The sequence below is a fragment of the Cervus elaphus genome, chromosome 2 (assembly GCF_910594005.1).
Source record: "Cervus elaphus chromosome 2, mCerEla1.1, whole genome shotgun sequence".
In the NCBI taxonomy this organism is placed as follows: domain Eukaryota; kingdom Metazoa; phylum Chordata; class Mammalia; order Artiodactyla; family Cervidae; genus Cervus; species Cervus elaphus.
This window is the reverse complement of record NC_057816.1, coordinates 23,804,618-23,817,394: the sequence shown is the minus strand read 5'-3', so window position 1 is coordinate 23,817,394 and position 12,777 is coordinate 23,804,618. Positions and strand designations below refer to the sequence as shown.

General features: G+C 39.6%; 1 protein-coding gene and 1 pseudogene across 1 annotated transcript; both read left to right on the top strand.

The window, feature by feature from the left end:
• Nucleotides 1-1,324: 1,324 nt before the first annotated feature.
• Nucleotides 1,325-2,260, top strand: LOC122705476 (olfactory receptor 10G9-like). The gene has a single exon (XM_043920884.1). It carries the CDS (start codon nucleotides 1,325-1,327, stop codon nucleotides 2,258-2,260), a length of 936 nt encoding a protein of 311 aa, XP_043776819.1.
• Nucleotides 2,261-10,290: 8,030 nt separating this feature from the next.
• LOC122706358 lies at nucleotides 10,291-11,254 on the top strand (annotated as a pseudogene).
• Nucleotides 11,255-12,777: the final 1,523 nt, after the last annotated feature.

Below are 12,777 nucleotides of genomic sequence, written 5' to 3'. Positions count from 1 at the left end.
GATTGCAGCCATGAAACTAAAAGATGCTTGCTCCTTGGAAGAAAAGCTATGACCAACCTAGACAGCATATTAAAAAGCAGAGACATTATTTTGCCAGCAAAGGTCTGTCTAGTTAAGGCTATGGTTTTTCCAGCAGTCATGTATGGATGTGAGAGTTAGACTATAAAGAAAGCTGAGTGCTAAAGAATTGATGTTTTTCAACTGTGGAGTTGGAGAAGACTGTTGAGAGTCCCTTGGACTTCAAGAAGATCCAATCAGGCAATCCTAAAGGAAATTAGTCCTGAATATTCATTGGAAGGACTGATACTGAAGCTGAAACTCCAGTATTTTGTCCACCTGATGCGAAGAGCTGACCCATTGGAAAAGACCCTGATTCTGGGAAAGATTGAAGGCAGGAGGAAAAGGTGACAACAGAGGATGAGATGGTTGGATGGCATCACCAACACAAGGACATGAGTTTGAGTATGGTCCGGGAGTTGGTGATGGACAAGGAAGTCTGGCATGCTGCAGTCCATGGGTCACAAAGATTCAGACACAACTGAGCAACTGAACTGAACTAGCAATATTTATGATACAACAGTGGAAATTTAAAATTGATTTCTCCTATTTTTTTTTACATATATTTGTGTGTGTTTCTCTGTGTGTGAGAGTTGTGAGGCGAGCAGAAGTAATGCAGCTTAGATTAGTAGGCCTTCCTACTTGGTAAGATTATAAGGCCACCTGTATACAACCAATTAGCTTTCACTTAACACTGACTGCTGTTTGCCAATTAGGACCAATCAGCTTTCACTTAATACTGACTGCTGTTTGCCAATTAGGAAATTAGGAACCGGGGCGGAAACCCCCAGGAAAGTCCCGCCCGCGTGAAAGTTTTGACCAATGAAATTGCTTTGCAAACTTGTAACCAATCCACTTAAACCAACTACCAACGGCGTGTGCTCACCCTATAAATTTGTGTAACAGCTTGGGCTCAGGGCTCTCTGACCTGCACCACTGTGTTGGATGTGGCAGAGGGCCCTGGCTCGAGTCAGTAATAAACTTCCCCTTTTTGCCAGTTGCATTGTCTTGGAGGCCTTCTCTCTTCCCGCTCGGGGATTCGGACATCGAGCATAACAAGAGTAAGAGAGATAAGAGAGGAAGAAGATAGTGTCATTCTATCCTTTTTTTCAAAGGTGACTTGTTATAAACAAAGTTGAGTATGACCCTAGAACTATGTAGCATATATGATGCAGTTTTTGTATAAAGAATGGGTTCTCAGTTCTTGATTAAATGTTGGGGGCTCTTGATATTCCCACAGAGAGAAAGAGATTGAAAGCCTGGAGAAATGACAAACGTGAGCCTGGTGACAACGTTCATCCTCACGGGCCTTCCGCACGCACCAGAGCTGGACACATTCCTCTTTGGAATCTTCCTGGTGATCTATGTCCTCACTGTGGTGGGGAACCTTCTCATCCTGCTGGTGATTATTGTGGATCCCCACCTGCACACCCCCATGTACTACTTCCTGAGCAACCTGTCCTTCATTGACTTGTGGTTCTCCACGGTCACTGTGCCCAAAATGCTGATGACCCTGGTGTCCCCAGAAGGCAGTCCTATCTCCTTTCCCAGCTGTGTGGCCCAGCTCTACTCCTTCCACTTCCTGGGCAGCACCGAGTGCTTCCTCTACACCGTCATGTCCTATGACCGCTTCCTGGCCATCAGTTACCCCCTCAGGTACGCCAGCATGATGAGTGGGAGGACGTGTGCCATCCTGGCCACAACCACGTGGCTCAGTGGTTCTCTGCACTCTGCTGTCCAGACCACACTGACGTTCCATTTGCCCTTCTGTGGACCCAACCAGATCCAGCATTACATCTGTGATGCCCCACCCATCCTCAAATTGGCTTGTGCAGACACGTCCACCGTGGAGATGGTGATCTTTGTCAGCATTGGGGTGGTGGCCTCAGGCTGCTTTCTCCTGATAGTGCTGTCCTACGTATCCATTATCCATTCCATCCTGAAGATCCGAACCTCGGAGGGGCGATGGAGAGCCTTCCAGACCTGTGCCTCCCACTGCACTGTGGTCGTTTGCTTCTTTGGCCCTGGTGTTTTCATTTACCTGAGACCAGGCTCCAAGGAGGCTATGGACAGGATTGTGGCTGTTTTCTACACTGTGATGACGCCCCTTCTGAACCCTTTGGTCTACACCCTGAGGAACAAGGAAGTGAAGAAAGCTCTGTTGAAGTTTAAAGACAAAGTCATGTACTCACAAAGCAAATAAGCTCTATTACATAGATACACATATTTTAAAAACTTAGTAATATAATTTAGTCATCAAGAAGAAATGTATTACATTTATAGTTCTCAGTATGAAATTTTGTCTAAACCAGCTACTCAGGAGTATTTGCTTGACTAATTTTTCTGAGGAATTTTAAAGCTATGTTAGGTTTTTTAAACATGAGATTTCAGTTTATTGGGCTTCCTTAGTGGCTCAGATGGCAAAGAGCCTGCCTACAATGTAGGAGACCTGGGTTTGATCCCTATGTCGGGAAGAACCGCTGGAGAAGAGGATGACTACCCACTCCAGTATTCTTGCCTGGAGGATTCCAGGGACAGAGAAGTCTGTCAGGCTACAGTCTACGGGGTCAAAAAGAGTCAGACACGACAGACCAACTAACGCGTTAACACTTTCACACTTTCAGTTTATTAATTTAGTGAAACCAAAGCATGTATCATATTACCTTAAACTGCATAGTTCCTTGCAATGTAATTTGGTTTGACCTTTCTATTGAATCTCATTTAAAAAATTTGTTGGAGTGTAGTTAATTTCTAATAATATGTTAATTTAAGGCATACAGTATAGCGATTCAGTTATACATATACCTATATTCATTCTTTTTTAGATTCTTTTTCTATGTAGGTTATTACAGGATACTGAGTGGAGTTCCTTGCGCTGTATCATAGGTCCTTGTTCATTATCTATTTTATATATAGTTGTATACAAATGGACTGGTTTCCAGTTGGGAAAGGAGTACGTCAAGGCTATATATTGTCACCCTGCTTATTTAACTTATATGCGGATTACATCATGCGAAATGCCAGGCTGGATGAAGCACAAACTGGAATCAAGATTGCCGGGAGAAATATCAATAACCTCAGACATGCAGATGACAGCACCCTTATGGCAGAAAGCAAATAGAACTGAAGAGCCTCTTGATGGAAGTGAAAGAGGAGAGTGAAAAAGCTGGCTTAAAGCTCAACATTCAAAAAACTAAGATCATGGCATCTGGTCCCATCACTTCATGGTAAATAGATGGGGAAACAGTGGAAACAGTGACAGACTTTGTTTTCCTGGGCTCCAAAATCACTGCAGATGGTGACTGCAGCCATGAAATTAAAAGACACTTGCTCCTTGGAAGAAAAGCTATGACCAACCTAGACAGCATATTAAAAAGCAGAGACATTACTTTGTCAACAAAAGTCCATCTAGTCAAAGCGATGGTTCTTTCAATAGTCTTGTATAGATGTGAGAGTTAGACCATAAAGAAAGCTGAGTGCTGAAGGATTGATGCTTTTGAACGGTGGTGTTGGAGAAGACTCTTGAGAGTCCCTTGGACTGCAAGGAGATCAAGCCAGTCCATCCTAAAGGAAATCAGTCCTGAATACTCATTGGAAGGACTGATGCTGAAGCTGAAAGTCCAATACTTTGGCTACCTGATACAAAGAACTGACTCATTGGAAAAGACCCTGATGCTGGGAACGATTGGTGGGAGGAGAAGGGCCCGACAGAGAGTGAGATGGTTAGATAGCGCCACTGACCTGATGGGCATGAGTTTTAGTAGGCTCTGGGTGTTGGTGAAGGACAGGGAAGCCTGGTATGCTGCAGTCCATGGGGTTGCAAAGAGTCTGACATGGTTGAGCGACTGAACTGAACTGATATGAATGTTAGTCCTAGGCTACTAACTATTATCTCTCACTCCACCTTGTTTCCCGTTTGGTAACTATAAGCTTGTTTTAGGAATCTGTGAGTCTATTTCTATTTTGTAAATAAATTCATTTATATCATTATTTTATATATCATTATTTTATATAAAATACCACTTCCTCTATCCATGCCTCTGTGGACATTTAGGTTGGTTCTATGTCTTGGCTATTCTAAAATAGTGTTGCTAGGAACATTGTAGTGCCTGTATCTTTTCAAATTATGGTGTTTCTCTGGATATATGCACAGGAGTGGGATTACTAGATCATGTGATATTTCTACTTTTACTATTTTAAGGAGTTCCATACTGTTCTCCATAGAGATTGTGACAATTTACATTCTCACCAATAGTGTACAAGGTTTCTCTATTCTCCACACCCTCTCCAGCATTTATTGTTTGTAGATTTTTTGAGGATGGCTGTTCTGACCAGAGTGAGGTGATACTTCATTGTAGTTTCCATTTGCGATTCTCTAATTATTAATGATGTTGAGCATCTTTTTATGTGCTTTTGGCACTCTGGATGCCTTCCTTTGGACTTCCCAAGTGGCTAAGTGGTAAAGAATCTGCATGCCAATGTAGGAGATGCAGGAGATGTGAGTTCAGTCCCTGGGTGTGGAAGATCCCTTGGAGGATAAAGTGGTGACCGTCTCCAGTATTCTTGCCTGGATAATCCCATGGGCAGAAGAGCCTGGCAGGCTACAGTTCATGAGGCTGCAAAGAGTTGGATGCAACTGAGTGACTGAGCCTGCAGTCAGCATGCAGGCCTTCCTTTGAGAAATGTGTATTTAGATCTTTTGCCCATTTTTTGATTGGGTTGCTGTTGTTTTTTTGACATAGAGTTGCTCGTATATTTTAGATATGAATCCTTTGACAATCGCTTCATTGGCAAGTATTTTCTCCTATTCCTTGGGTTGTCTTTTTGTTTTGTTTATAGTTTTCTCTGTTGTGCAAATGCTTTTAAGTTAAATTAGGTCCTATTTGTTTATTTTTGCTTTATTTTCATTATTCTAGTAGGTGAATAGGAAAGCTACTTCTGCGATTTATGCCTGAGTGTTCTGCCTATATTTTCTTCTAAGAGTTTTGTAGTGTCTAGCCTTATATTTGGGTCTCTGAATAATTTTGACTTTATTTTTGTGTTAGAGAGTGTTCTAAACTAATTCTTTCACATGTAGCTTTCCAGTATTCCCAGAAGCACTTATGAAGAGACTTCTTTACTGTATATTCTTGCCTCCTTTGTCATAGATTACTTGGCCATACAAGTGTGGATTTTTTTTCTGGGCTTCCTATCTGGTTCCATTGGTCTGAATTTCAGTTTTTGTGTAGTGCTGTACTGTTTTGGTTACTGTAGCTTTGTATTATAGTCTGAAGTCAGGGAGCCTGATACCTCCATCTTCATTTAGCTTTGTCAGGATTGGTTTGGTTCTTCAGAGTCTTTTCTGTTTCCTTATAATTAAAATTTTTTTTTACTCTAGTTTTGTGAAAAATGTCATTGGTTATTTGATAAGGATTCCTAAGAATTGTAGATTGCCTTTTGATATATAACATTAGTAGTGGTTATACAAAATATTTCAATATTTGTATATATTGCAAAATACCATAGTAAGTCTAGTTAACATTTGTCAAAATTCATAGTGACAAATTTTTTTCTTTTGTGAGAACTTTTAAGATCTGTTCTTTTTTTTTTAAAGACCTGTTCTTTAGCAACTTTTAACTATATAATAGAATGTTATTAAGTATGATCACCATGTTGTTTGTGCTGTCCCATGACTTATTTATTTAATAACTGGAAGTTTTCACCTTTTGACCCCCTTCATTCATTTTGCTTACTCTGCATCCCCTGACACTAACACACTAGCAATTACTATTCTGTTTTTTATATCTATAAACTGGATTATTTGTTGTTGTTGATTTCACATATATGTGTGATCATAAGATATTTATCCTTGACTTAGTTTACTTAGCTTAATGTCCTCAAGATCTGTTCATGTTGTCACAAATAGCAGGATTGCCTTCTTTCTCATTGCTAACTTATATTAAATATCCAATTATATATATGTGTGTGTGTGTGTGTGTGTGTGTATACCACAGTCAAGAATGAAAGATAAGGTATTTCCTACAGTATCAACATAAGAATTGTATTCTGCACATTTTTCCTAGCCTTCCTCAAATGGATCTGTGTTCTTTTCATGGAGTAACTAGTGAAGGAAAATACCACACATTTTAAATTTCTTAAATTTTGGCTTTGCTAGCTGATAAATGGAGCGCTGAACCAAGTCCACCTTGGAAAAATACTTTACTCTGCAATTAATTCCTAGTTCATGAATGTGGAGTAGGAATTGATATCTCAGCGTCTGAGAGAGTCTTCTTGTTGACTTTCTGACCCTGGAGTAAGTAGGAGTTGTTCTAGGCCATGTACTAGCCCTGGGTCTTCCCACTTCCAGGAAGAGTCATAGAAACTTTTGGTTTTTGAGGAGACTCACAGAGATTAATACTACTATCAAAAATTAGAAAGATTCAGGATGAAAATTTTGGTTACATTCCTATTTAACTCTACAGGTGCATAATGATACAGAATCATAGATTCAATGGTGTAGTGACTAAAGTCACAGCTCCTGATCTAGATGTGGTCTGATTAGTGTTTGTTAGGACAGCCATTAGCAAGGTGATCTCCAGCTGTTAATCACTTCTAATTTGTGAGAATTTCCAAAACGAAATCTCAAGCATAAAAATTTTTCATATACATAATAGTTACATGCATAACACATATGTCATAATGCTAAGATGAGATATGTGTGAACATGATCCAATTTGAAAACAAAATGTTACCTGAATCCCTGGATCGTCCTTTGTGGTTTTCTCCCGTAGCAATCTCTTCTCTCAGTATGAGAAATAATAACTACCCTGACATTTCTGTTAGCACTCCCATTGATTTTCTTTTAGCAGTAAGTTTACCAAGTATGTTTCATTCTTGTTTTGAACTCATATAAATGGAACCACACAGCAGCATTTTATTCTAAAAATTATGTTTAAAACATTTGACTTTGGTGTCTGTAGTTACTTAAAATTTTAAAAAATTCTGTAGTATCTCTTTTATGAATAAAACTTTTTTCTCTGCTTTTCTCTATTTCCTTTCTCTTCTTTTCACACTGAACAACAATGTGAAAACATCAGGTAATAGCTTCTGAATAATAGTTCTTTTGCCTAAAGAAGTTCTCTTGATAATTTTTGCAAGGCAGGTCTGTTGGTAACAAATTCTCTCAAATTGTTTGTCTTAGAAAGTCATTATTTTACTTTCAAGTTGAAGGATAATAGTATTGGATTTAGAAGTCCAAGGTGAAATTTTTTTCAACACTTTAAATATTTCACTCCACTCTTTTCTTGATTGCATGGTTTCTAATCATATTTCCTCTGAAATTCAGAGTGGTTTATGCATTTTGAATACTAGGTCCTTACCAAATAGATATTTTGAGCTTATTTCTCTCATTCTATGTGCTGTTTTTTACCTTCTTCCTGATGTCTTTTGGAGGATGTCTTATTCTGAGCGTGTGGAAAGTTGAGGAGCCTGACACTTTCTGACTAATAAGGAAATCCTCTCTATTAAGTATAGCATCTTACTTGACTTTAAAAAAAATTTTTTTTATCTGAAACTTAATAATAAATTCGATAGTTATATTTCTATTACAGTGTTGCAGTGTACTTTTATTACAAAGTTTCAGTTGCCCATTGGGTAACTGAAGATCAGCTACTAGTATACATAGACCCCCTCCTTCTTGAGCCTCCATCCCACCAGACCCCCGTACCACCCCTCTAGGTCATCACAGAGCACCGAGTTGAGCTCCCTGTGTTACTACAGGTTCCCACTAACTGTTTCATACATGGCGATGCCAATGCTTCTTTCTTGATTCTTCCCACCCTCCGCTTCCCCCACTGTGTCTACATGTCCATTCTCTATGTCTGAGTCTCTGCTCTTGCCCTGAAAATAGTCACATCTGCACCATCTTTCTAGACTTCATGTGTTAGTCACTCAGGCGTGTCCAACTCTTTACAACACTATGGACTATATGTGTGTGTTAATATATAATATTTGTATTTCTCTTTCTAGCTTACTTCACTGTGAATGACAGCCTCTATGTCCATCCACATCACTACAAATGACCCATTTTTTCTCCTTTGCATGGCTGAGTAATATTCTGTTGTATATATGTATTACGTCTTCTTCATCCACTCATCTGTCAATGGACAGTTAGGTTGCTTCTGTGTCCTGGCCCTTGTAAATAGTGCTACAATGGACTTTGGGGTACATGTATTTTTTTGAATTATGGTTTTCTCAGTATATATGCCCAGTAATGGAATTTTTGGGTCATGTGTGTGTGTGTGTGTGTGTACTAAGTCACTTCAGTTATGTCTGACTCTTTGTGATCCATGGACCGTAGCCTGCCAGACTCCTCTGTCCATGGGATTCTCCAGACAAGAACACTGGGGTGTGTTGCCAAGCCTTCCTCTGAGGATCTTCCTACACAGGGATTGAACCTATGCTTCTTATGTCTCCTGCATTGGCAGTTTCTTTACCACTAGTGCCATCTGGGAAGCAATGGTAGCCTTATTTTTAGTTTTTAAAGCAACCTCCATACTGTTCTCCATAGTGACTAATCAGTTTTCAGGATAGATCATATCTTGGGTCACAAGTGCAGAAGAGGTGCTATTATTATCATCAGCATTTTAGAAATAATGAATCTGAGGCATGAATGTCCAAGTCAGTAAGCATGCGGGTAGGAGTCAAACTCATATCCTCTAACTGCATAGCCCAAACTCTTTTCTCTGATGAGAAGGAATTGGTAACCTCAGTTAATGAAATAATACATTTAAGGACTCACCTGGATCCTCAGGTATAAATTTCCAGGAGATGTTTAAACATTAAAACTTTAGAAAGGAAAAGGGTGTTAGATTTTTTTGAGATAACAATGAGTTGTTAGAAGTGAAATGAGTCATTAGAGTCTTAGCAAAATTTCAGGGGAGGATATGAAGAAACCTGCAGTCATACTCTGGAAAATTTCAGTGTAGGATATGGAGAGACAAAGAACCTGTACAATACATTTTTCTTAAAAAATGAAGATGATAGGAAGATGCGAGTTTATTTTTGCCTCTACCTTGGGGATGTACAATCCCTGGAGTGACATGTAAACTGGATTGAAATATTGAATCCCTAAGCACCTAAATAGAGAACATGGTCCAGAGTGTAAGCCCACTTCCTTTATTTCTTTTTTTATACATAGAATCTATTCCCTGGGGGAAAGACTGAGCAACCTTCTACTCTGTTGATAATCACGTGAACCATATCATTAAACTCACATTCAAACTTCCGAGTCTTATCAAGTGGAAAACCTGATCACAGTGCTCTTTATTTTCCTCTGCTGCTTGAGAAGACTCAAAGTCATAATCTGAATATAATATTTGTAGGTCATAAAGATTTCCAGGTCATGTCTGAAATTAAGTCTAGGCTGCATCCTTTTAGAATCAAAGGAACCAAAGCCTCAAACCATAAACTGCCTTTATGGGACCAGAGGGATAAATACCAAGGGAGAACTCTAAGGTTTCTGGCTGAAGGACGGTGAGTTTCAGAATTCTGTTAATATTAATTTCCTTCTTATTTTGAGAAAGAAGTTCAGGGATATAATATCTACCACTCCCCCAGACATTCATTTAGTGCATTCCTGAGATTCAAGTGAAACTCGTAGGAGAATGTATTCAAGGGGGATCAGAGAGTGTTCAGAGATTAAGCTCAGAAAGTGAAATATCTCAGTCAGTAAGTTCCCTCTCCATGGACAGACTCTCACTCTTCTACTTGGGGCAGTAACTTAACCTCTCCTAGCCTTTGGTCCATTTGTTTTTGGTTAGAGACAATCTTCTTGGTTCCTACTCACACCAGATCTAATCTGCTTTAGAGGCCAGCACCATTGAGCTAGGGTCTCTGTCTCCAGTGATACTGATCAGGGGAAGACTCAAGTGAATAAATAAATAAGAAGGAAGATTCTGTCCTGCTCCATCCCACCCTCCTCCCTTGATTTTTCCAGCAGTCACTTTTGCATATGGCAGCACTGCCTTCCCTCTGTAGGCAAGTTTGTGATACTCTTTGCTTTCATTAGCTTAACAAGACTCCAGTAATGGAAAGTCCATGTCACTCACTATCGTGATAAAAGGGTCCAGTTTGGGCTAGTCTCAGATATGCTCAGTATATACACTCTTTTGTAGGATGAGACATTGTCAGAAGAGCTGAGTTGTTCTCTAATGGAACTCTTTCTACTGTTTCCACAGATTTCCTTAGAGAAGAATGGCTCCTGGAATTGGTTCTTTTGTGACTGAATTCATTCTGGTGGGATTAACAGATTGACCAGATCTCCAACTTCCCTTGTTTTTTCTTTTTATAGGAATGTATATGGTCACTGTGATGGGAAATTTGGGCTTGATCACTCTAATTGGGTTGAATTCATACCTACACACCCTGATATACTTTTTCCTCTTTAGTTTGTCTTTGATAGACATCTGTTATTCTTCTGTATTTACACCCAACATGCTGATTAACTTTATATCAAAGAAAAGTATTATTTCTTACGTGTGATGCATGACCCAACTGTACTTTCTCTCTCTCTCTCTTTTTTATTTCTGAATGCTATGTGTTGACATCAGTGGCCTATGACCACTATGTGGCCATCTGTAGCCCACTCTTGTATAACACTGCCATGTCCCCTAAAGTGTGTTCCAGTCTTATGCTTGCTTCCTACTTGATGACATTTTCTGGTGCCATGGCTCACACTGGATGCATGCTGAGACTGACCTTCTGTGATGCAAACACCATCAACCATCATTTCGGTGACTTCCTCCTTCTGCTCCAGCTCTCCTGCACAAGTACCTACATCAATGAGGTGTAAGTGTTCATTGTGGTGGGCATCAACATCACTGTGCCCCGTCTCACCATCTTTGTTTCTTAACGTCTCATCCTCTCCAGCATCCTCCACATCAAGTCCATGGAGGGCAGGCCTAGAACCTTCAGCACCTGCAATTCCCACATCATTGCTGTTTCTCTGTTCTTTGGATTGGGGGCATTTATGTATCTAAAACCATCTTCTACAGGATCTATGGATGAGGGGAAAATCTCTTCTGTCTTTTATACCAATGTAGTTCACATGATGAACCCCTTAATTTTTAGTTTGAGAAACAAAGATGTTAAAATTGCTTTGAGCAAAACCCTGAGCAGAAGAAAGTATTGCTTAGCATCAGGGTCTCCGTGCAGGTAGTTATAGGACAGGAGTGTCTGTGTTTATTTACAATAGTTTTATTGGCATCCTTCTTATCCTATTTCTTTCTCACCACGGGGAAGAAAATTAGAGTCATCTGTCAAGTTGTATTCAGTTTTAAAAGTAGGTCTTCTTTCTTTCTTCATCACTTTCAGAATTTACTGTTCTTTTTATATTTCCTGTTTAAGAATAGCATTAAGAAACACACTCATCTCTATTTCTTTTTCATTGTCATTATGGGCTTTGTTTTTGTCCCTTAGAAAAAGATAAATGGTTCTGCTAATGGTTAAAAAAGTAACATTGCTGTATCTTTAAAGTCTTTTTAAAGCATTTATTTTTAGTTATCAATAAAGTGAAAATTAATACTATCTGCTTAGAGGCATTAGGGCATTTCTTAAATGCCACTCATGCCAGTGGAAGTAGGAATTGGATAATCTGTCTTACCCTTTTCTGTTGCCCTCTGGTGGTCAGGAGTATGATTCCTCCAAATGCCAGTGTTTCCCAATTACCTGTGTGTGTGCTCAGTCACTCCATCATGTCCAACTCTGTGACCCCCTGGATTGTAGCTGGCCAGGCTCCTCTGTCCTTGGAATTTTCCAAGCAAGAATACTAGAGTGGATTGCCATTTCCTTCTCCAGAGGATCTTCCCAATCCAGAGGCTGAACTGTGAAACCAGCGTCTCCTGCACTGGCAGGCGGATTCTTTACCACTGAGCCTCCAGGGAAGCCCCAGAGCAGACTATTAGCTTTTTGATTTCAAGTCTACCCCTCTTTGTAGTGTTCTTTATGTCTCATGGATCATGCTCATGCTCAGTCATGTCTGACTCTTTGGGACCCCATGGACTGTAGCCCACCAGTCTCCTCTGTCCACGGGATTGTCCATGCAAGAGTACTGGTGTGGGTTGCCATTTCTTCCTCCAGAGATCTTTCCAGAGATTGAACCCTTGCCTCCTTTGTCTCTTACATGGCAGGACGATTCTTTACCCGCTGAGCCACTACTTCGTTTTATTTTTATTTTAGTAAAGGCAAAATGTGAGAAAAGATTTGTTTTGAAAGCAGATTTTGTCTACAGAAAAAAAAAGAATATGAAATGAAGTATTTTCAGAATCTTATAATTCAGAGAACAGGGCATGGAAGGAAAATAATTCCTGGAATGTGTCATTAGTCCACAATCCAAAGAGACACAGGACAATAAATGAAGTCTTCAGTAGGGGATGGTCAATGAGATTTAGAAACCACGCTTCATTGTGAATTTTTACTCTGATGGTAGAGTACTGTAATTATCCTCATTTTCCATAAAGCTGTGTTTTCCATAAAGCTGTGTCTAAAACTCATAATACAGAATGATCACATTAATAGTGGTTTTGGGGCTGAATATCAGTGGTTGTGGCCACATTTGTGGGGAACTAGGTGAGCAGAGGCCAGAATTTCTTGTCTTATTTTTTATTTATTTTTACTTGCTCTGTTTATTCTTATTATTTACTTGTTTCTTCTTGTTAACCACTTTGTACTGAAGTATAGTTA

Excerpts from the sequence above, each read along its gene's own strand:
- LOC122705476 (XM_043920884.1), top strand. The coding sequence starts at position 1,325 with ATGACAAACGTGAGCCTGGTGACAACGTTCATCCTCACGGGCCTTCCG.